The following is a 25,981-nucleotide window of genomic DNA, read 5'->3' as shown; positions in this document are numbered from 1 at the left end:
GTTCCCTAGGGAAAACGTAAAACGTGAACAAACCCCCTAAGAGGCTGTCTCTTTCTCTTCCGCATGTGGCGTTGGAATCCTACCCGAGAAAGAGACTCTCCAGAGGAAGAAGGACGTACGAGTCACCGCAGATCCTGAGAGCTAGCTGCTACTTTGGATCCGGCCATCCTAGCACGAGAGGGACGGTCCCAAAGAAAGAAAAAGACTTTCATTAAAATAAAACCCCAGTTACCTCGCTCTGGTCTCCGTGTCCCTCCTTCTGAACCGCAACAACTGGTGTCAGAAGTGGGATTAGAACCCTCCATCCCGATAATAGAGATGGATCAGATCATTCAGCATTTAATCAAGGGCCAGGAGAAATTAGAATATGCAGTCGAACGTCAGATGATGTCGGCCCAGGCGGATCGCGAGTCATTTAAATCAGCAATGACCGCCCAGATGGAGGGACTACAGAAAGCACTAAAAGAACCTGGCAGTATACCCTTGACAGAAAGAAGGGCTTCCGTACCACATCCTTCGGGGTATCCCTGCAGAAATTCCATCCGGGAGAAGACCCCGACGCCTTCCTGACTAATTTTGAGAGGGCTGCCCGAGCCTGCGGTTGGGCAGAAGAAAAATGGCCGTTCTTCCTAGCTCCGTTGCTATCCGGAGAGGCACAGGCCGCATACCAAGTAGCAAACTACAGGGGTGACTCCGTACCGTGAGATTAAGACTATTATACTAGACCAGTTAGGCATGGACACAGAAGCCTACCGTGTCCGCTTCCGGAAAGAAAAAGGGCTGGCAGGCGAAAACCCAAAAACATTGTTCTTTCGCTTAAAGACTGCAGCAGACAAGTGGATCAGACCTGAGGAAAAGACCAAAGAGGAGATCATGGATTGTATCTATTTAGAACAGTTCATGGAGCCTTGCCATACGGGACACAGAGGTGGCTAAGACAACACGCGGGATTGACATCACAGCAAGCAATCGAAAGGGCCTCCACGTATACTAGGGCACAACCAAAGACATACCCCTGGGAGAGTGAGAAAACGAAGACTTCAGCCACTAAACCGGAAAAAAAAGGGAGACCTACCTTGGAACCCCCTAGACCAAAACCTCCTAGAGTCGAATACCTAGTGATGAGGGGACCCCAGTGTTTCGACTGTGGGAAGTGGGGCCACGTAGCCCGTATGTGCCCATGAAAGAAGCCAAGTGAAGAACACATGGAAGTCGGCTGCGCCCCTAGAGCTGTTATGTATACAGCCGAAATAGGACCCTCTTTTTACGTAAGGGTATTGGTTAACCAGAGGTGGGTGAGGGCATTATTAGATTCCGGGTGTCGTCAGTCAGTTATTCAAAAGTCCCTTATCCAACCCCATCAACTCATATCTGGTTCCCAGGTTTTCATAAGATGTGTCCATGGGGATGTAAAACCCTACACCCTGGCTGAGGTAGTGATACAACCATTAGGTAGAACCCCTTGTAAGGCCAAGGTAGGAGCAGTAGACACACTCCCTGAGGACTTGATTCTGGGCGTTGACAATCCTGACTTCCTAGCCATGTTCAGGACACACACTCAGGTATCAGGAGAGAAATCTAGCGATGCCTTTATCAATTCTAAGCCTTGGTCCCTGGACCGTAACTTCCAGATTTGCCCAAGCAAACGACTCCACGCTCTACAATGCCTGGGAGTCGGCTCACGCAAGCCAGGGTTTAGCACACACCCCTTACCCTAGATTCATCATAGAAGACGGTTTACTGTACCAGGAGGGTAAGGTAGGGGATCACAAGTAGCTCTTAGTACCTAAGGAGTTTCGTGAACAGGTACTATGTTATGCACATGCCCATCTGACAGCCGGACACATTGGGGCGGAGAAAACGATACAGAATATAACAAAATGGTTCTTTTGGCCAGGGTTGTATAAGGAGGCTACTACCTATTGCAGAACATGTGAGGTTTATCAGCGAAAGAATACACAGAGGCCCCCGGCTGTTCCTTTTCAACCTATGCCTATCATAGGGCAGCCATTCGAGAGGGTGGGTATGGATATCATAGGGCCGTTACCACGCTCTTCTAAAGGGAACACCTACGCGTTAGTAATTGTGGATTACGCCACCCGGTTTCCGGAAGCCTTTGCTCTTAAATCTCCCACTACTAAGAATATAGCAGAGAAGTTTCTGGAGCTATTTTCACACGTGGGGTTCCCCAAAGAGGTCGTCACCGACCAAGGGACCCCATTTGTCTCTAAACTCATGCAGGAAGTAACGAAGTACTTGAATGTCCAACAAATACGCACTTCGGCCTATCATCCACAGACAGATGGCCTGGTGGAACGGTATAACCGTTCCCTCAAGGCCACACTGAGAAAAATGCTATCTCTGGAGAAACAAGATTGGGATAGACCACTCCCCTTGGCCCTTTATGTATTGGGAGCACAAGTCCAGAGCTCAACAGGCTACTCTGCGTTTGAATTACTGTATGGGCGGCAGCCTAGGTCCCTCTTAGAGATAACCCGGGAGGCCTGGGAAAGGGAAGAACAAGAGGAGTCAATGTCGCTCCTTGAGTATACCCAGCTCCTACAAAGCAAGTTGGGGAAGTTGAGGGATCTAGCCTATTCAAACTTAGAACAGAGTCAGGTACGCCAGAAAAAAACCTATGACAGAGGAAAGAGATGGAGAACTTTAAGCGTAGGGGATTGGGCCCTGGTGCTTCAACCCACTACCGCCCAGAAGTTCAATAGAGAGTGGAAGGGACCGTATAAGGTTATAGAAACCATTGGAAAGACCACCTACTGTCTGCAGATATCCCCGGCCAGAAAAAAATGTTTTCATATAAATATGCTCAAGAAATGGCTGGGATCTCCACCCCGAAACGCTCAGTTCAATCTGCCAACGGCTACCGAGACCTCCACCCTAGAGGCCCTCCCCATAAACCAGGAAATTGAGGTCAACATGAGGCAGGAACTTGAGGACACCCTCAGGCCTTTTTCCGATCTGTTTTCTGATCAACCTGGTTGTACCAGTTTGATCGAACACAGAATAGAGACAGAGCCCGGGAAACAGGTTAAATTGCGACCTTACCGGATTCCCGCTGCTCGATGTGAATCCGTGAGGAAGGAGGTGCAAGAGATGTTGCGTCATGGGGTCATCAGACCCTCTCGGAGCAGCGGGTCGTCACCGATAGTCATGGTGCCGAAGTCGGACGGATCCACAAGGTTCTGTATGGACTTTCGGGCTCTTGACTCCATTTCCAAATTTGATGCATACATCCATACCGAGGGTCGACGAATTGATTGAGCGTATCGGGGAGGCCCGTTACATAACGACACTAGACCTCACGAAGGGGTATTGGCAAGTGCCTCTACGGGAGGAGGACAGACACAAAACGGCCTTTGCCACAGATGAGGGTCTGTTTGAATTTAATGTTTTACCATTCGGACTGCACGGAGCACCGGCCACCTTTCAAAGGTTGATGCATGGGATCCTACTTCCCTTCCGAGTCTTTTGTTCCGTGTATTTGGACGATATCGTAATTTTCAGCGGGTCTTGACCGGAACACTTAGGACACATACAGACCATACTGCTTGCACTCAGGGAGGCCGGGTTGCACATTAATGCAAAAAAATCTCGTGCAGCTTACACCAAGGTTAAATACCTAGGGTACATGCTTGGAGAGGGGGCAATAGCACCACAGGAAGAGAAAGTCAGGGCAATCAAAGATACCCCATTCCCTCGCAATAAGAAAGAACTAAGGGCCTTTCTTGGCCTCATAGGGTACTATAGAAGATTCATTGCCAACTTTGCAGAAACAGCGAGTCCGTTAACCAATCTCCTCCAGAAAGGGGTGAGCCCTAAACAGTTTCAGAACCCTTCCGCTGAAGAAAAAAAAGCCTTCGGGTATTTGAAGGACGCTATCACCACCAGTCCGATCCTTATACCCCCTGATTTCAACAAACCATTCTTTGTGGCTACAGACGCTTCTGACACAGGCATCGGGGCTGTCCTCTCCCAGATGGGAAGGGATGGGCTGGAGCATCCCTTGTTGTTTATAAGTAGGAAATTGCACCCAGGAGAAAGAAAATATCCTACTATAGAACGTGAATGTTTAGCAATACGGTGGGCGGTTGAAAAATTGAAGTATTACCTTGAGGGCAAACAGTTCACCTTGTTTACGGACCATGCTCCATTACAATGGATGTACCGGCAGAAAACACAGAACCAAAGGGTCCTGAGGTGGTTCCTCTTTCTACAGCCTTTTTCGTTTACAATACAGCATAGACTGGGTCGGGACCATGGCAATGCAGACTTCCTTTCTAGACTACAACCCCTCCCCGATCGGGAGAATCCAAGGGGGGAGGAGTGTAGCAGGGTGGAGGGTATCACGAATGGCACAGACTGGTGGACCCCTGATATTCATTCCGCCCCTTCTCTGCTTCAGAACTCCTGGGAAGCGGAGTCCGAAGAATAGTGGAACCGGCAGGACAGCAGAAAGGAAGACTGTTCCTTTGATTCGGAAGATGAAGCCAGAGAAGACACGCCCCCCCGTGACGCGCTGGTTTGCCTCAGCGGAATCAGTATGGAACGGGTATCCACGCCCCCCCTGTGACGTGTGGTCGAGAGGAGTGGACAAAAACCCGGAAGGAGAAAGAACGGCGTGTCCCGGCACCCCGAACGCGGAGAAGAGTGGAGAGCGAGGGAAGTGCGAGGAGGACGGAAGAGGATCGAGAACGGACGTAGAAGCAGAGGAGAGGACGAGAGGAGCGGCGCCAGGAGGCCCGCGATACCGCGCTGCGCCCAGCCACACTCCAGGAGGAGGAGGAGTGTGGCTATCACAGGTGCGTGACCGTGTGTCAGGCTGGTGAGGAAGGCGGGGAGCCGCAGTATAAATAGTGTATATAGCGTCTCAAGCCTATCAAACCCCTTTGTGTTTACCCTTCCTTCCCTGACCTTCTCTACCTCCCACATAACCCTCACTCGTGCTACACTGTATATAGCTGTGCACACTCACCGGTGTCCTCACTGCCCAGGGTTCCCTAGGGAAAACGTAAAACGTGAACAAACCCCCTAAGAGGCTGTCTCTTCCTCTTCCGCATGTGGCGTTGGAATCCTACCCGAGAAAGAGACTCTCCAGAGGAAGAAGGACGGACGAGTCCCCGCAGATCCCGAGAGCTAGCTGCTACTTTGGATCCGGCCACCCTAGCACGAGAGAGACGGTCCCAAAGAAAGAAAAAGACTTTCATTAAAATAAAACCCCAGTTACCTCGCTCTGGTCTCCGTGTCCCTCCTTCTGAACCGCAACAAGAACGTTTACTCTATTTAAAATATCCTGGTTTCCCCTTGATTTAAATTCTGGGATCCATAGTAGGCCTGGCTTGTGTCTATTCTGATCCAAGAGATCAATGTGCATGATTTTATTTTCTCACTCTGGCACGTTGCTTTCTATTCCTCTCCTGGATAATGGCAGGGTGACTAGAGCAGGCATTTGATCAACGTAGGTTCTGCACTAACGACACTGTGACTAAATTCCTCCAGACTTTGAATTTCGAGTACTGTGTACTGACCCACTTTGTCCTTAGATGACCTCCGGTTGGGGGGTTGCTAGCGATACTCTGGGCTTACTCTGGTTACTACCTCCTGACTCCAATGGAGTTTTTTGACCTATAAAACAATTTGGTAAACCATTATTGGTGTTATGGTCACAATGTTGACATGTGCATGACTATTTTTGCTGACCTTTGTCCCTGACTTCCCCAGGGTGAGGTATTGCTTCCTAAAGCGTCTTTATCACCCCTCATTCCAGTGAATGAACTGACAGTTCCGTACTTCTCACAAGTGGGTCATTGGTGACTGTTTCAGAGTCTACCAACAGGGTTCATGGGCTTCCACTATGATCCTCCTCCATTGTATATTTGTGTTCAAATGAGCATGCAGAAGATTTACAGCCTGATTCATGAAGCTATATTGCGATCGCAACAGCTGCGAAAAAGCAATTGCTATCGCAATTCCAAAAAAGGTATTCAACAAAAAAATGTGCGAATTCGCTAACACAAAATAGCGAATCCGCAATAGAATTTGCAGAATCCTGGTAGTAGCCCAATAGCGAGCCAGGAAATGCAAGAAACCACGGATTCTGCGAATAAGTATGCGAATTAGCAATACACTCGCAATCGGGATTCAACAAAATTCGCAATTTGCGAAAAACCCAAAAAACACTGTTTGCGAGGCGCAATTTAAGGCCAACCCAAAGCAGGTGGTAACAATCAAAGTTAAAAAAAAAAAAAAATTGAAAAACCGTTACCCAATCAGCAACAGGTGCTGGACTGACCAACCACACTTAAGGAGAAGCAGCTGCAGCATTAGGACTCTCACAATGCCAGGACTGTACATGGTGGTCAGGCGGCGAAGGCTACAGCGAGCTGCACGGAACAGACGCAGGATCCTTGAGAGGATATTCCGCCAGCGGGTCACCCTGCTGGGTCAAACCAGAGAGCAAATATACGCTAAGTACCGCCTGAATGGGCCAATGATCATCAAGCTAATCCAGGACCTGGACCCCCTGATGCAGCACCCAACAAGGCGGACCAATGCAGTGCCCACACATGTCCAGGTATTGTGCAGCCTGCACCTTCTGGCCTCTGGAAGCTTCCAGGGGATAGTTGCCGCTGCTGGGGGGATATCCCAGCCCACCATGTCCCGCTGCCTAAGGAGTTTCCTAGATGCAATGCTGACCCAGCTACACCAGCACATAAAATTCCCCACAAGCCAACAGGACTTGGATGAGACCAAGCATCAATTCTACAATGTTGCGCAATTTCCACAAGTGATAGGATGCATTGACTGTACCTACGTCCCCATCTGCCCACCTGCACAAACCGAATACATGTACCGCAACCGCAAGTCCTACCACTCCCTCAACATCCAGATGGTGTGCAACGCCAAGAATTACATCACAGACATAGTGGCACAGTACCCAGGGAGCACACATGACTCATTCATATTCCGGCACTGCGGCCTCCACACACGACTGGCCAGGGGACACTTTGGTGAAGGACACCTACTTGCTAAGTACACTTGCCCCACAATGTTACACTGTGATGAAGTAGCTGCGCTGCACAGGCACTCACACTCTGCTCCTCTCATTCAGGTGACAGTGGCTACGCTCTCCGTGAATACCTCCTCACCCCATACCTCAACCCTGCTACACCACAGCAACGACGATACAATGTAGCGCACATACGCACAAGGAACTGCATTGAGAGGACATTTGGGCTACTTAAGAGCAAATTCCGCATACTCCACAAGACTGGTGGGGCAATGTACTACAGTCCTGATGTCTGCTGCCGCATTGTGTGCAATACTGTTAATCAAAAAGAGACTAGCTTATGCATTATGAGTAGAGCAATGGTTTAATGACTCAGGTATGTTTTGTCATGGGAGCATCTGGTTAGTATGCTCATGAAGCCCTCACCCACTAACCTAGTTGGTGGCATGCTTCATCATCGGGCCCACCCAGTGACACCTAGCGTGTCCCGGGTGTGCTTCGACGCCTGATTACAGCGGAGCAGGTATGTCGCTGGGTGTGTGGTGAAGAATGTTGTGAGTGTGACGTTAAAACGGCTTGGCGATGGTCCCAGTACCCGAAGGTGAATTAGACTTTAATACCTGGGCCACCGTCAGCGGTTAAAAAAGGCTCTGGGATGTTGGAGGCAAGTTACGACCTCCTACATCCATGGTAAGTCAACATGTTTCAGCCAGTGCCTTATGAATATGCTGGCTTTCTTCAGGACTAATTAAAAGTAAGTGTATGTGATTTAGACTAGTGGGTGTGTAATTCAGACTATGTGTATACACGCCCTTAAGTGTTCGTCTATGTGTGAGAGGGGGGGATTCCCTTCTCCAAACACGCTAGTTTGAGCAGTATTATGCTTCAAGGTAGTGAAGAGGCAGGGGATTGACCAGCTTTTCTGGTTAGGATCTGCTCTGAACCTGTGTGCCTCCTTCGCATACCGGCTGAAACATGTTGACTTACCATGGATGTAGGAGGTCGTAACTTGCCTCCAACATCCCACAGCCTTTTTTAACCGCTGACGGTGGCCCAGGTATTAAAGTCTAATTCACCTTCGGGTACTGGGACCATCGCCAAGCCGTTTTAACGTCACACTCACAACATTCTTCACCGCACACCCAGCGACATACCTGCTCCGCTGTAATCAGGCGTCGAAGCACACCCGGGACACGCTAGGTGTCACTGGGTGGGCCCGATGATGAAGCATGCCACCAACTAGGTTGGTGGGTAAGGGCTTCATGAGCATACCAACCAGATGCTCCCATGACAAAACATACCTGAGTCATTAAACCATTGCTCTACTCATAATGCATAAGCTAGTCTCTTTTTGATTAACATTATATAAACCCCGGGGATTAGGACTAGCTTTCTGGTCCTCTCTCTCTCTCTTGATACGTAGTCAGTGTGTGCAATACTACACAACATTGCTACCAAGCGCCGGATTCCTGTAGAGATATCTGGCAGTGAGTCGGAAGGGGACGACCGGCCACCTGCACATGCGCGTCATGCACGCGGGGAACATCCAGCTGAAGGACACAGACGGCGCAACCACATCACAATGAACTATTTCTAGGTCACCCACTCCCCTCACCCAACACTTCACAAATGCATGACAATGGAAATAATGACAGGAGTCCGATGTTCAATGCTTGAATAAATATTATTGTTGATTGCACAATAATATGGAATAACTGTTATGCTTTACATGTGATGAGTATTGCGCCATACTGATCACTGTTGTAGACACGACATGCTTATGTCAGCAGCATGTCCCTGCCCATGGATTGAAATGTCATGTGCGACTCCGGCGCGCAGCACCCAGTCGCCTCTCAGGCTCCTCCTCCCGCAGGGCACGCAATCCCACACTGGGCCTGCTGCTGCGGCGTAGGACACCGACCTGTGTTGCAGACAGGCTGCTGACACTCGATGTCCCCTCGCATGTGTCATCCCCCCCAGCATTGGCTGGGCCATTTGGTTGTAGGGCCAGAACAGCAGTGGTCACATGCTCAAGTACACGTGCCACGTCCTCGCTGCATTGTACCATCTGCAGCTGCATTGCCAGACACCGACGGGACAGCTGGGAGGTGGCATTTCCTATCACGTAGTTGGAACGCGTGTAGGCCGTGAGGCGCGTCAGTAGCTGGCGGTGGCGGCGGCGGGCAATGTTGCGCTGGCTGATGATGGCTGCTGTGTTTGCCTCCATGGCAGTTGTCATCTCGTCAATTCGATCAGACACATTGGCAACATTTCTGCCTATGTTGTGGAGCTGCAGTTGTATGGCACCTTGGCGTGGTGCCTGCAATTGGTGCACGCGCAGCATGCGGCGCTCAATACTGAGCCCTGGCACACGCACAGCCATCGCCCTCCTGCCGGTGAGTGCTGTACTCTGCTGTGGCTCCCTGACATGCCTGCTGTGCTGGCTGCCCACAGTAGGTGTGCGCTGTGTCGCAGGTCTAGCAGCACCTGATGTTGATGGTGCCACTGGGATGGGTCTTGCAGCTGGCACTGGTGCTGTGCCTGATGGAGCTGGCATTGCTGGTGGTGGTCTTGCAGCTGGCACTGGTGCTGTGCCTGATGGAGCTGGCATTGCTGGTGGTGGTCTTGCAGCTGGCACTGGTGCTGTGCCTGATGGAGCTGGCGTTGCTGGTGGTCGTCTGCATGGTGGCACTTGTGCTTTGCCTGATGGAGCTGGTTGTGTGGATGTTTGCTCCTCCTCACCCTCAGGCTCCTCTGATGCCTCATCTATCTGCAGCCTCTCGCTGTCACTGCTGGTGTTTTCTGCGCCACCTGTGATGGGAAGTGGACGTAGATTAATTGCATGTATCTTTGACATGTGCAGTTGGTACATGCATGCTGGCTAACATTCCCTGACTGACTGTTGCATTGCGGGCATTGGGACATGTCTGGCTGCATTGGAGTGTTTGTAAGTTGTGGGCGGACTACTTGTCCCACAATGCAATAGGGCATTTCTGATGTGCATGGGCTGCATGACTGGGGTTGATCATGGGAGGCTATAGGGTCATGGCCATTGTTAGGGGACAGGGTCGCAGTCGCATGCCACTTACCTTGGCTGTCTTGGGTGGGTCGGGATGTGTCCAGAGGGATGACACCAACACATGCCTCACGCTGCAGTGTGTCCTCCACACGATCCTCCATGGGGGTGTTGGGAGGGACTGTTGGATCTCCCCCTCCAGTGCCAAGGCTCTCACCCAGCCTCTCAGCCACCCTCTCCTTGGCACGACCTTGAAGGTCGTACCACCTGTTTTTGAGGTCGTCTATGGACCTCTGTGTTACTCCCTCTGCGTTGACTCTGGCGCGAATGCGCTGCCACAGTCGCCGTTTCTCGGCCTCAGGCACCCTCCTGGAGTGCTTGCCAAAAAGTTTGTTGTGGTCATGGCAGACTCCATCAATTAGATGCTCCAGCTCCTGCTCTGAAAATTTAATCTTGCGCTTGCGCCCGGTGTCATTGGGCCCTGCTGCTGCCCCCTTTGGCATAGCTGCAGTCTTTAATGTCCAAAATATCGAAGTCTGGAGGTGTTTTGAGGGGAGCTCTGTGTGGTGCTGCTTCAATCTCTGCCTCAGTGTTCTCAATGGGGTGGGAACTGCCTGCTTCCTGGTTGTGATGTCATCACTGTGCTCGAAATGCGACTTCCCGTTTTTGTGATCTCGCTATTGGCGAGATCGCAATTCCTCGCTATTAGCGAATTCGCTATTCCTACACGGAAATGGACGGATATTGCGATTTTTCTGAGAAATTGTAAAATCGCTATCGCCTTTAGCGGACGGTTGCGATTCGCTTTCTTTACTCGCATTTTTTGATGAATCCCGTTTTGCTACTCCTTAATAGCGATTCCTTAATAATCGCTATTAAGGACTCGCTAATCGGGACTTTGATGAATCAGGCTGTTAGTCTCTTAGTCTGTTAGCTGTTTCTGCCTTTTCTGGCATCAGCCATGGAGCAACAAGCTTGTTAATGTTTTCCAGTGCCCAGTGTTGGTTACTGAGTTGGTCTCCTGCTGCAGATACAACCAACGGTTCCACTCTTTGTGGAGGAATTGCCCCCTAAGCCCCTCAACGCTTATTAGAGAGTTAACTCCTCTGGACTTACTGGTGCAATTGTATTATCCAAGCCATTGGGTGTATTTTGATTTGGCTGCTCCCAGTAGTTCCTCTAGGACTTTTGGTAACTGCACCAGTTTGTCAATCACTTTTTTACACAAGCGCAAGGTAACATTTGTTTAGTTCTTAGATTGAACTCGCATTATGAGGTAATTTCTCTCACTTTTCATCAATACCTAAAACAAAGACTGCTAAAGTGTGACTACTCGAATGTCCATTTTATTTGCCTGATGGTTTAGTGTATCACCTCTGCTTGCAAGGCGTTTAGGATGCACGAGTTGTTTATCAATGATAATTTGCCTAGCTTAAGTGATGGTAACTTTCAATTCTGTTAAGGACACGAAGGCGAGGATTATGCTTTCTTCCTTCACTTTAATGTACATTCCAAAAACACAAGAGCCATTTTAACACCAAAAACTACTTTTCCCATGAACATTAGGTAAAACAAATCTCAACACAGTCCATAAGTCCTTTCTTTAGCTCCACAGCTCAACCTCAACCTGGTCCTTCCTTGCTGTGCTGTCTAGTCTCCCTCTTTCTTCTCACAAGTTATGGCATCACCAGCTTCTCATGCATCTTGTTTCGAATGATCATTCCCTGCAACAACAGGACTCATTAGTGACCATTCTAATCCTAGAGCAAAGTACAAATTCAACCAAGAAACACTATGAACAATTCATTGTAATTAAGACATAGCATATAATACTCTGAACATAAGAAAAACATAATCAACCCTAACTTTGAAACAGAGTTACTTACTCCAGAACGTGGGGGGGGGGGGGCAACGCTCGTCCTCCACAATGATTGCTGGGTGGGATAATCCTCACCTCCATGTCCTTAATAGAATTGAAACTTACCATCACTTAAGCTAGGCAAATATTCATTCTGCGTCAGGACCGGAAGCGAGGATTATGCTAATTCAAAGCTTGCTCACTACCAGTTGAGCCACTTCCAAAACCGGCTTAAAATAGAACCTCTCAAAGGTAGAGTCTGAGGACCAGTCTTCATAGTGCATTAAATTCTCCAAACGCGCTCCTAAGCAAAAAGCTTACGAGGCTTCGCTCCAGTTGCTGAATAGGCCCCAAACACCTTGGTTTCAATACCTGCCTCTTGCATAAACCAAATGACCCATTGGGCTACAGTAGGAGGGAACAGTTTACAGTTTTTGCAGCACACGCATCCCTGTTCTAAATTCAATTGAAATACATTTTGAAGAACATGCAAACAGTAATAGGGGCTTTGATTCTTCGTTAATGATTCAAAAGGTCTTCCACTCCGTTAAACCGGAGGGGACTCCTGGATTTGAACCAGGGACCTCTTGAAAGCATAGTAGGAGAGGACACCACTTTGTATGGCTTTTCAATGCAATGAGCAATTGTCTGTGGCCTGGTGGGCAGACCTCAGCCGTGAAATCCTCATACGTTCTGAGGCACTACACACAGTTTGGGAGAATCTGTAAAAGCTAGATATGAAATTATAAAGAGATAACAAGGGCTCCGGCATCGGAAGGCAAATAGGCCCAATCAAAAATCTTAGAAAGCTGAAGCCTATGATCAGAGAGAGACTGGTCGAGTCCAGCAATAGGCAGAATTCCAGAGCAAGGAATCCTCTTCACCAGGCTGTATCTTTGACTTTGCCAGACGAAGTTTTAAAACGTTGATGGATATCCAGGGGATATGGGGGAGGGAAATAAGTGCGCCTAAAGCCTCATATCGGAAGTGCACAATAAGCTGCTTATTGTCAGAATGCATTCATCATGTTACTGTATATATATGTACTCAGATTGGCAAATGATATTACTAAAAATTCTGTTTAATTGTGGAATTGAGACCTTATGGACTCTTTACCTCCCAAGCTTAGAGGACCACACAAAAGAGGATAAACCGACAGCCTGAAATCCCTTGTACAAGGCAAAGAAAGGAAACCAAACTCAGCGATGAGCCTCGGATTAGGAGCGCAGAGAATAAGCAATGTCAACTTATTATGTAATTGCAAACACAACAGTGATGGACAGAATGTGGATCAATGTCACACATTCACCCCAGTCAAAAGATCTGGGCCCAAATCCATCGTTTTTCCACTCCACACCACCCTGGGTTAGACAATGGCGATATGCAAATCAGCGCTGACCCTGTGCCCCATGGGAACAGTCCAGTCCGAACTACAAAAGCCATGTCCTTCCCAGAACGGAAACAAGCATCCGAGAACTTATTATGTAAAGCCAGTAACTGTGCTGACATTCTAAAACATTTAGGGCCTCCACGATCTTTTTCTCAGAACATTTCCGTTCTAACCACTCCCTGCCTAAATTACTTCTCTTTTGCCATAAAACGGTCCCATTTAACAATATTATTACCTTTGCTCCATTTCTTAATGACCCGAAAACAAACACAGAGCGTTTTATTTGTGTACGTGTTTTGCTGTCTCCTCCCTCGCATTGATTTTTTTTAACAACAAAATTTTTATTATCAACTGCAAAGGGCCTGTGGACCCAAAACTATATTAAGACTCATCTTGGTCTATACATTGCAAAGTGGCTTAATAGGCGCAGTACGCTTCCTTAATAAGTTAGCACCTTGTAAATAATCTCCCTTGCATAGATAGCAGTGCAACTTTCCATCACTTTAGCCTACAATATCTGATATTAAGCTTTTAGCACTTTAATGCGGGTATTAATAGCTATTAATTACCTGCCCTGTAGTGATGGATCTAAGCCAAAAAAAGAGGAGGAGTATTTGTATTTGTATTTGTATTTGTATTTGTATTTATATTTGTATAGCGCGAATTGCTGCCCTGAGGCGTCCAAGCGCTGGTGAGACCAAAACCTGTCAGAGACGCAGAGGAGGGGGCGTAGGTTAAAGGGGTGAATTGAAAAGGAAGGTTTTAAGCTGTTTGCGAAATGAGGTGAGGTTGGGGTTGGCTCTGAGGTGAAGTGGAAGGGCATTCCATGTCCTGGAGGCGTTGTGGGTGAAGGTCCTCCCGCCAGACCTGGATCTTTTTATTCTGGGAGTCACTGCCAGAAAGGTCTGGCTGGAGCGAAGGCTTCTGTTTGGCAGATAATGGGTGACTAGGTTGCGGGTGATGCTCGGGCCAGTATTATAACGGAATGGCAATAAAAGGCTTTGGAGAGGAACGCTTCAAGAACCAGTTATTCTGAATTCACTAACAAATGTAGCTACACATGATGCACGTACGAGTGTACGTCATTGGGAGCACACAAGGTGTTCCTGGATTTTTAATATTATTTCTCTGCAGTTAGCAAGTCTTGCAATAGCTAACGCCTGCATTTCAGGAAATACCACAGCTTGTGCCCATCTCAGGATTCCTGAGGGTGCTAAGGTGTCATTAACATTCAAGTCACGAGCCACGCCGCCATCGCGTTTACCTGCTAGGTTTTTATGAGAAAATGTCAATTACCAAAGGTATGGCTAGAACTGGTACTTGCAAATAGCGAATATCTGACATCTCTGCAGGCTAAGCACTCAAAAAGAGACAAGTAATTTAGAAACGGCAGAAGTATGGTTTGAAACAATACATAAAAACTAAGGGGTCCATTAGGATGTCGGGCGGTGGGACCACCGCGGTGGTAGCGGGGCGGAAAAACAGCTTTTTCCGCCCGCGAGCAGCGGAAGTCACGTCCGCCACATTAGGATAGGTAAACACAGGTCATTTCCCGTCTGCCGCGGAGCGCCGCGCACTGCCATCAAAGTGCGCCCGCCACCGCGGCGGAGGTAGCCTATCGAGACCCTCTGCCGCGCCCGATGACGTCCGCCCCGCTCGACAAAATAGGATGGCCCAAACAAGCAGACGCACCGCAGCGGAGACACCGCACAGCTGAAGCAGGCGGAAAGTCGACAGCGGAGCACGAACGCCGAGACCCGACATGAACCCCATGGACCCAGCCCTCCATATGCATCCGGTCATGTACCTGCTGCAACACTATCGCCAGATGGGCCGCCGCGGACGCCGCCGCAGGTACGCCACTACACATATGCACCACACAACACATGCCGACACAGGGCCCAAGCACCACACTGGCATCCTGCTGGGGGGCACAACACATCCACATGGGCACCCACACATCACCCACCTCACAACAAGGCACCCCACAGCATCCAGAACACACAACGTCCGCCAACCAGCAGCAACGTTCCGGCCACGGTAACGTCACCGCCGCGGTCAACACATGCGCACTATGCAGACGGCAAGGTCACACCAAGGCATGGGCTGGGCACCAACATCACAGGGACACACCACCCCAAACCACACTGCACCCCACCCGAGCTAGCCACAGGCCAGGTGCTTATCCCGTGCACCCCCAGGCACACCAACAAGCACTGTAACAACAAGCACAATACACACACACTGCTACACACAACACACAACCAGGGACACAGGCACTTCAGGATTGGCTGACAAGTAACACACAACACCAGTGCACTCCCCACAGCCCACACAATTGCATACAATCATCCACACCGGGCAAGACAAAACAAACAACAGGCATACAACTCCTGGCTGACACATGTGTGTCTCACACCATACAGGGGCACACATACATACACTACAAACTAACACCCTTCACACTGCACACCTATGCCACACCCAACATCGCACATGCCATGTAAGCCATGCCACCAGGACTAAGGGCCAACACAAGATGACCATACACATACACGCCTGGGCGCACAGAAAGGAAAACACACACATACCTCATGACATCACAGACAGCTACAAAACCACTGAACAGCTGCACACCCTGTGCTGCCAGTGTCCCCCAAGGTGACCAGTGAACAGTGTATGCAGCAATAGCAAATCACCAACAAGAAAACTGCATGGCCTGTAAAAAAGCCAACACAGAGTACAACATCAGCTGGGCCAGAATGGACTGAAGACCCTGTCACCCCTGTCTAAAAATAAGATGGCCAAAGAGCCTACCAATGGTGAACTGAAAAATAGAGCATGGTACACAGTCAAGCAAATGCAAACAAGAAAAGGACTTCAGCAAGGAGACTGATAAAACACACACCAGAAGTATCTGTATTTATTCATATATTGCACAGATGTAGCAATACAACATTAGTAGACAACAGCAAACCCCAAAATCATGTACTAATGGAAGAGACTATGCACAGGTTAAACACAAACAGGAAGGGCAGAGTCCAAAGCAGGTGACACAGCAAGTACATGAGAGGCTGCACAGGGGAGAGTACAGCACATCAGAGCAACAGGCCCAGAGTCCTTGGCAGGGGAGACGGCAAGTACATGAGAGGCTGCACAGGGGACAGTACAGCACATCAGAGCTACAGACCCAGAGTCCTTGGCAGGGGAGACAGCAAGTACATGAGAGGCTGCACAGGGGACAGTACATCACATCAGAGCAACAGGCCCAGAGTCCTTGGCAGGGGAGACAGCAAGTACATGAGAGGCTGCAGAGGGGACAGCACAGCACATCAGAGCAACAGGCCCAGAGTCCTTGGCAGGGGAGACAGCAAGTACATGAGAGGCTGCACAGGAGACAGTACAGCACATCAGAGCAACAGGCCCAGAGTCCTTGGCAGGGGAGAGTACAGCACATCAGAGCAACAGGCCCAGAGTCCTTGGCAGGGGAGAGTACAGCACATCAGAGCAACAGGCCCAGAGTCCTTGGCAGGGGAGACAGCAAGTACATGAGAGGCTGCACAGGGGACAGTACAGCACATCAGAGCAACAGGCCTAGAGTCCTTGGCAGGGGAGACAGCAAGTACATGAGAGGCTGCACAGGGGACAGTACAGCACATCAGAGCAACGGGCCCAGAGTCCTTGGCAGGGGAGACAGCAAGTACATGAGAGGCTGCACAGGGGACAGTACAGCACATCAGAGCAACAAGGTTAGCAACACACCCAGGTCGCAAACAATGGTCTTGACTAGCACACCTGTGTGGGGCACAGGCGTATGAGGGTGTTGACAACTCACTCCTGGCTGTCATGCGGACTGGGACCTGGCTGTGTGTCAGGGACAGCAGGCCCACTTGACTGGTGTGACAGAGGCCCATGTGATGTGGTAATAACAGAGGGCCTGCAAGGTGGAGGGCTGTGTGGACCAGGTGGCACTGTGGCACGTGGAGGTGGAGTCATGCACACCCCTGACACAGTGTGGGTGGGAGAGGTTGGAGGGGTGCCCTTCCACTTTTTGGGAACATGAAATGGCTTCCCTGTCTTGGGGTTGGTGGGAAGTGGTGAGGACACAACAGGCACACACACCAACTGTCCCACATCAGGGGCAGACACTGGCACCCCTTCTGGTGATGTGCTTGATCCTGCAGAACGCTTGGGCTGGCTACGCCTCCGGACCACCTTACCCCCTCTGGAAGGTGTACCCCCTACAGTGCCCACCTTCCCACTCCCCCCAGGGGTGGTGTCTACACTGCCCTCCTTTTCATGAATCACTGGGCTGGTCACAACAGGGCTCTCCTCTGCCTCAATGACTGGGCTGGTCACAACAGGGCTCTCCTCTGCCTCAATGACTGGGCTGGTCACAACAGGGCTCTCCTCTGCCTCAATGACTGGGCTGGTCACAAAAGGGCTCTCCTCTGCCTCAATGACTGGGCTGGTCACAACAGGGCTCCCCTCTGCCTCAATGACTGGGCTGGTCACAACAGGGCTCTCCTTCACCTGCCTCGATGTACTTTGTTTTGGGGTTGATGTGGTGGGTGGTTGTGTCCCTGTGCTCTCCCCAGGTGTAGCCATGACATGCCACACATCCTCTGTGGGCATAGGTGAGTCCATTTCTGGTGATGCCTCTGCATCATGTGAGCCTGATGTCTGCCACAATGATCTTCTGACCTTGCTCTTCTGTGACTTCACCTTGTCTGTGCATATTGGGGGGCCCTGCTCATCTTTGGGGATGGAGTCTGTGGACGGGATTGTTTAGTTTGGGTCTGACCTGTGCTCCTAGTGTTGTAACGTTTAGTTGACGTAGGTCCCAAGTGGTCACTGTCATCTGATGTGGCCACTGAATGGATGGTCGTCATAGGCACCTGAGCTGCAATGGGACCATGAGCCTGTTTGAGGGCTGACGTGACTGTGGTTGACAATGCCTGGACTGTACGGTGTAGCCCACCCACGTCAGAGTGTATGCCCTCCATGAATGCTAGAACCTGGCCTAATTTGTGATCGTGGGCACTGAAGGCATTGAGCAGGGCGGTTTGGCCAACGCAAAGTTGTCGCAGGAGCTCCACGCACTCTGCACTGAGGGCAGCAGGGGGGACAGGTGCAGGGGCAGCGGTGCCATGTGTGAATGTTAAACGTCCCCTTTTAGTAACACGGTGACGGCCAGCACTAGAGGAAGTTGATGGGAGGCTGGGCAGTGGCCGCTGGGTGTCAGATGCTGCAGCAGACTCCCCATCCCCTGTGCCTGCCAACAGGGACGCATCCCGGCTGGCATCAGATGAAGTGGTACTCTGTGTCTCAGCCACAGATTCCTCATACACACTCCTGTCACCCTCAGGAGCGCTGGTGTGCTCAGTGTCACTTGGCTCAGTCTCACTCGCCTCCGCTGTCGTGCTGGTATCGCCACCACTTGTTTCTGGATCATGTACCGCCGTGGCGTCTTGTGAATCTGCATTAGTGAGAGAAACAGGGTGTGTAAGTGTCATCATCTGGTCACACGATTTCAGATCAATGCAGCACAGTAGAGGCCTAGAGCTACATGGTAACCACCACATCCTGCAATCAATGTGCATCTACACCCTATATAGACCACAACAGTGCCTGTCATGTAGACAAACTGCCATGAGTGAGGCATGTCCATGCCACACAGCACTACACCCTGCCCATGGATGGTGTTCCCCCAGCCCACATTGACCTGCCCCATGGACATGATGTAGCCACAACACACATCACCGCTTACAGCCCTACAGGGAACCAGAGGGGACCACACACACCTGTATTGACTACACATGCCACAATGCCAACTAGGCCATAGCAATCACCATGTGCCAATCAGGGTTCACATTGTCGTTGGATGTGTGGGCCTCAACCATCATGGTGCATGCAAAGTAGACAGACATGGTGTCACACTCATTTAGTGGACACTGCAGTTCGGCACAATATGGACTCCCCACACCATCCCAAAGAAGAGTGACCATGTGTACACAAAAAATCTGTCAAGGACTGAGAACTGCATGCATGAGCAGAACAGTAAGGCCATGGTGGCCCAATGCCTCATACAGGCACACATCACAGTCACCACTCACATCACATATCACATGCAAGCCAACCTTTCTCACGTCCAACACAAATTAAAAAGGGACAAAATATTAAGTATCTAGATCTCCCTCCGGAAGCAAACCCGTATATTATAATTCTAATAAATGTGCCACAGTTAACGGGACAAGAAAGTGAACCTTGGGAGAACCTGAGTAATAAATCCCTACTCTGGCTAAATACTAGGACAGGCCTGGACAGAGCGATATTCTCCGAGTTTAAAATGGCTAGAAGAGCAGCCTGGGTTGGGAAATCTCAAAAAGCTTTGGTAGGGAATTGCATAGTTTTAACCTTTGCCTCCACATTCTTAATAGAAATAATATTGGAACGTCTTGGGAGTTTTTGATAAACCTCCAAAGTATAAATTTCGTCCCACTAGGGTATTTTTACAAACCACCAAATGATTTGGGCTTACCCGATAAAAATAAAATCGAAGTACAACATTCATACAGCAAATAGGTATGAAAGTTTGTATAGCCTGGAAGAGCAGGATTGACTTGTAAAGAATATTCCACTACAAACACAATGTACCCAGGCCCCTCTCCCGATAACAATGGTACAGGGTTGTCCTGTGACCGATCTTACGACCATTCCTATCAACCCTGTGATAGAGGTAAATACTCCAGAAGGAACACACAATGATGATAATATGCTGTTAAAATTGACTTTTTGGAATGTAGCAGGCTTACAAACTAAGATAGATAACCCAGAGTGGTGTAAATTTGTAGAAGGGTACCCAATCATAAGTTTGCAAGAAACATAGTTAAAGGAGTCCGTACATTTGAGTGGATATCGTACATAACATATGACCGCAGTTGGAGGAAACCATGGGAGGGCAAATGGGTGTTTACCTATATATATATGTCTAATATGCTAAATATTGGGAAAAACACATTGAAATACGAGGATGTAAATTACCAACTGATGGAGATGTGTTTGGGAAGTAAGCAAAGAGTGATATTGATACATTAATATAATAATTCACCCCCGGATAAGATTGTTGGAATTCTTGTAAACTTATCAAAAGTTCTCAAAAGACTGTCAAGAGAAGATAGAGGGGATATGTATGTCATTTGGGGGGGGGGGGGTGGACTTTAATATTGCACTGTGCCCAAAAAACGGTACAAATGTTTGTGGTATCATAAATGATGACAGTGAATGTGAAACACATTTTACACATACACAATATGGGAATATTCGAAATGAAATGGTATGTGAGCTTGACTTAGGCTATGCAAATGAATTAAGTAATAACCCAATGCCCTTTAAGAGAACTTTTAACAGGAGAGGGTGTTCTACAGTTATAGATTATATCTTAGTTTCTTCGAACCTAACACCAAAGACGATCCATCTTGTAACACATGATATCACACTGAGTGATCATTTTCCGCTGAGTATATTGCTGAATCTGTTGACCACCAATACTAACCAGGATCAAAAAATTGTCTATCCCCCCGAATAGTTGAAAATTAATAGGAAAAAGGGCTATGACCTAAAATGGCAGATGGTATCGCCTCCAGAAGTAACAAAAAAAGTAGAGGTAAAACGTACTATATAAATAGAGGCTATTTTAAATGAAGATACAACACATTAAATAGTTTTGACATCTTTTCGAAAAAATTACAAGAGTAATAAATGAAACACTATGGAAAACCAATAATATTCCTGTAAGAAAAGCCAAAGGATGGTTTGATTCAAAATGTACCAACGCATATTCCATACTGAAAAGAGAGACCCATAATATTCCCAGGAACCCTTTTATGCTATGGGATGCAAGGAAGGCCTATACGAATGCAATAAAAGAACGTAAGAGGGAGCTAAAAGAGGAACTATGGGAAACCCTACAAGAAGCGGCTAAGTCCAACGATGGGGCGGCTTTCTGGAGGGCTGTACGGGCACCCTTTTTAGACTCAGGGGATACCCCAAACATAGAAATAGCCATAACGGCAGATCAGTGGATAGAACATTTCACCACAATTTTTAGTAATCAAGATTCTACAAATCTGACAGAAATTTTAGACAAGGAAGGTGATAAAAATAACTCTCCACCACGTACACATATAAATACCTCCAAATTATCATAGAAGAGGTTAATAGGGCAATACTGGCAAGTAAGGGGGGGTAAGGCGCCCGGCCCTGACGGGATTCCTGTAGATCTATATAAGGCAAATGTAGACCTATGGGGCCCTATATTGACCCAAACAATAAGGGCTGGTTACTCTTCCAAGTACATTGAGACTTGGACTAAATCCATTTGAGTCCCAATTTTCAAAGAGGGAAATAGACAAGACCCAATATCTTATCGACCAATATCTTTATTGTATTCTTCATCAAAAATTGTAGGGCGCATTATACTAGAGAGATTACAGGAATGGGGCGAGTAAAAACAAATCTTGTCAGATCTCCAATACGGTTTCCGTAAAGGTTTGGGAACTGTTGAATAAAGCCTCAACCTGAGTATGTTAATCGAAACGTAATTTAACCCCCCCAAAAAATGCTATTTTTAGCTTTCGTAGACCTAACCGCAGCCTTCGAATGTGTGATACATTAGAGGCTGTGGGGGGTCCTTTACCAACTGGGGGTGAACAATACCATCATATACTTTCTGAAACATACGTACCAGAATGCCAAGGCTAGTGTACGTTATGGTAAAAACGGAAAATGCACAGGTTTCTTTCCAATAAAAAAGGGGGTCAGGCAAGGGTATGTGCTGGCCCCCTTACTTTTTAATCGTTACACAAATAGCTTAGAAAAAGCACTGATCCAAACAGGGCACGATTTTCCACTAATTAATGGCCGAGCTATTCCATCACTAATGTACGCCGATGATGATGTTTTAATGTGCCGTACTCAAGTGGGACTACAAAGATTATTGGATGGTTATGTGGCATTCATGCATGACCTGAGCTTAAGGGTAAACACCACAAAAACTTACATCATGAGATGTGGCACAGGAAGCAAAAAATGTAGAGAGATCTTTAAAGACAACCACAGAATAAACTTTAACACCTTTAGTTATTTAGGCATATTATTCAACCACAAATCCGCTTGTGTCCAGGCGGTGCAAACGAGCAGACTTGCACTTATAAGAACAACAGCGGCCCTATTTAATTTTTCAAACAAATTAGGTTCTAGGCCCCCACAAACACTATTGCAAATTTACAGAGCCAAATGTATATCTACAGCATTGTATGGCTCAGGATTATGGGGACATTGTACTGTTCAATCCCTCCAGTTGATAGAAAATCAATTTTTAAGATACATTTTGGCCCTTCCTAGAAGTACATCATCATATATCTGTCATGCAGAACTGGGCGTCCTATTTTTAACAGATTGGATTAAATCAGAACCAATCATGCTCTGGCATAGGCTGTGGACAAATGAAGAAACCCATGTAAACCAGGAAGTTTGTAAGGATGTCATGGGAATGGCAGATGTGATGAATCTGAAATGGCTAAGATATGTTCGGGATTTTCTGATTGACTTAGGTTACCCTAATTATTATAACGAACCAAGTACAATGAGAGTGATATTTAGGAAACAGCTGAAAAGAAAATGTCTGGCACTACTAGAATCACGTCGAATATCTAGAGAACTAGCTAAGCCCACTGTAGTGCACCATCAAATGAAAATGACAACTGGTACCATTCAACCTTACCTCCTACTTGTACCCAGCCAATACGAAAGACTGCTGTTAGCAAGCTTTAGACTAGATATTTTCCATCATATTATTAGTTTTCTAAAAATGAGTGACTAGACGCGAGTGATGCAATTATGTCCTTGTGACGATATTTCAGAGCAGACTACAAATCATACTGTATTTTTTTGTAAATTTTATATTTTGCAAAGGAAAAAATGGTTATTACCGATTTTAAAGAAATTAGATTTTAAAAGATGCCGACCGGCGTTTCTAGCATTGCAAGTTTTAAATAATGAATTTGTCATATGGTCTGATAAATTTTCTGAATTTTTTTGTAAAATGCAGGAAATCAATAATAATATGATTGAGTATGATTTTTATTAACTAGATATTGCTGTGAAAAAAAAAGATTTTCAATTTAAAAAAAAATGTGTATATTAATGCATTATTTTGTATGTGCTTTTATGATTCTCGTTTGTAGAAATCGAATAAAGCTTTTCTACTACTACTACTACATTATGTTTATATGTATTCCATAAAACGAATCATTTACATTTTCCCTCATTTCCAAGTTTCACATTTAAAAACACCAGGCATCTTGCTCCCAGTGGCCTGTAGACACAGTTATATATATATATAAAACAGAAAAATACAGCAATTTGTTTAAATGGGAGGAATTTAAAGTGAAGAAACATGCTTCATAAACATTGAGACGTAAGTAGCTTAAGTGAACGTGGAGAAAGACTTTAAGACTTAGTGTTTCATAGAAATATTTTCTTCACTTTAAATTACTGTATTTTTCAATTATCAATATGGCACAGTGTTTACTGGGAGCAAGAGGCCTGCAGTTTGTAAATGTGACACTTTGAAACAGGAGAACTTTAAAATGAAGGGTTAATTTAATCTGTCAAATTAGCTTTATTCGACAATTAAGTAATCAAAGCACAAATACAAATACATGACCCATAAATAATAATCATAAAAGTTTTCCAGCTAAAAATAATAAGAACGTGTTAAAAGATTTAAAAATGGCTTCATTTCTATCATCAAACGGTTCTAAAGCCATATAATAATCCTTCATAGGTCGCGGCCATTATCCAGAACATTCAAAGCTATTAGGCCCAGGCCTAGCTTTTACATTATAACCTGTTAAGGAAATTTTTCTGAACTCAATTGCAACATGATGACAACAGTGATCAAGATGTACATTCATAAAACAGGTATATAATACTATGTTTCCTTAATTATTGGGATCTAATGGACCATGCCCATCCAGAAATTTTGCTAATGCTATGACAATAGTTGCCTTAGTATCTGAACGCAATACTCTTAATGGTGTGGAATTTTGTCTAGTACCCAAAGAACGAAAAATTGGGGACAGCCATATACAACGTGGTGCTCTATAAGCTGGGCATACAAATAATATGTGGGCCAAGGATACAGAGTGAGTTAATTTCATCCTTAAGGTGACTTTTGATTGTACCTTTCTACCATTTACAAGCATTAAGAAACATTACTTTATTCTCACCCTTCAAAATTGAGTTGACAAGGACTTTTATTTAAGATTTAAATACCTCAGTTCTTCACATCTGTGCCTCAGCGTGGGTTATATATCTGATTGAGCCCTGCTCATTATCAGGCTCTGCTATATGCAGCCTGATGATTAAAATATAAAATATACACACAGCCTTCCCTTAACTTCAAAAGAAAAAATGTGACCCTATGCTTATTTTAAAATGCACTCTACTCTACGCCACTCTACTCCACGCCACTTCGCTCTATGCCACGCCATTCTACAACACACTATGCCACTCCACTCTGACAGTCTACAACACTCTACTCCATGACATTCTAAGACACTCCAATCTACGACTTTCTCTGCTTCAATCTATTATACAGCACTCTACTCCTCTCTATTCTAAGACACTCTACTCCTTATTACCCCATGACATTCTACAACACACTTCACCACTCTACTCCACTTTACTCTACCTGACTAATCCACTCAACAGCACTCTATCCCACTCTACGCCACTCTATGGCACTCTATACCAGTTTATGCCACGCCATTCTATGATACTCCACTCCATGCTACTCCACGACACACTAGGCCACTCCACTCTATGCCAACCACTCTGACACTTTACCCAGCACTCTACTTGACTCTGCTCCTTTACATTCTATGACACTCCACTCTATGACACTACTCCACTCTTCGATACTCCACTTATGGCACTCCACTCTGACATCTACTTCACTCTACAACACTCTACTCTACTCCATGACGTTCAACGACACTCCACTCTACGCGACTCCACTCTGGAACACTCTGCTCCATGCCACTCTGCTTCACCCCAGTCTGCACTGCGCTACTCTATGGCAATCCACTCTACAAGACTCGATGCCAATCAACTCTACAACACTCTACTCCTTGCTACGTCACTCAGTCACACCACTGTGTGTCACTCCAGTGTATGCCACTCCGCTCTACGACACTCTTCCCTACGCTACGTCACTCCACTCTACGTGACTCCACTCTGACACACTAGGGCACTCTCCACCACTCAACTCTACAACCCTCTACTCCATGCTACTCCATTCTTTGTCACGCCACTCTACAACACTTTACCCCACTCTTCGCTACTCCACGACACTCTATCTCCCTCAATGCCACTCCACATCTCTCCATCCCACACCAAGCCACTCCACTCTATGACTCTCCACTCCACAATGCCGGGTCTGGTGGCTTAGTGGACTAATGCATCCACTCTAGGGGCCTGTGTTTGGCCTCATGGTTACAGGTTCAAGTCCTGGAGAGTCCACTCAGCCCTTCATCCTTCTGAGGTCGATAAAATGAGTACCATTGAGTTGGGTAACAATAAACATCTGTTATTCAGCACCAAGATACCCTTGGATAAACGTGCGCT

The 25,981-nt window shown here is 47.2% G+C and overlaps 2 protein-coding genes across 12 annotated transcripts in view; one reads left to right on the top strand and one right to left on the bottom strand.

Annotated features, from left to right (window-relative positions):
• KPNA5 (karyopherin subunit alpha 5) overlaps positions 1-25,981 on the top strand; it is a 418,555-nt gene that overhangs the window by 52,294 nt on the left and 340,280 nt on the right. For 2 of the 10 annotated variants that reach the window (XM_078648491.1, XM_078648490.1), the window contains one exon: positions 24,138-24,274. The exons of the other annotated variants lie outside the window; for them this stretch is intronic. In XM_078648491.1, coding sequence (XP_078504617.1) covers positions 24,235-24,274 — 40 coding nt within the window. In that variant the 5' untranslated portion in view covers positions 24,138-24,234. The remainder of the gene's footprint in view (positions 1-24,137; positions 24,275-25,981) is intronic. 10 annotated transcript variants of the gene reach the window in all.
• Positions 18,086-25,981, bottom strand: part of LOC144763165 (uncharacterized) — a 233,432-nt gene continuing 225,536 nt past the window's right edge. For both annotated transcript variants that reach the window (XR_013596170.1, XM_078648502.1), the window contains one exon: positions 18,086-18,767. The gene's annotated coding sequence lies outside the window, so the exon portion shown is untranslated. The remainder of the gene's footprint in view (positions 18,768-25,981) is intronic.

Source organism: Lissotriton helveticus, chromosome 6 (genome assembly GCF_964261635.1).
Source record: "Lissotriton helveticus chromosome 6, aLisHel1.1, whole genome shotgun sequence".
Taxonomy (NCBI): domain Eukaryota; kingdom Metazoa; phylum Chordata; class Amphibia; order Caudata; family Salamandridae; genus Lissotriton; species Lissotriton helveticus.
This window is presented reverse-complemented; position numbering and strand designations above follow the sequence as displayed.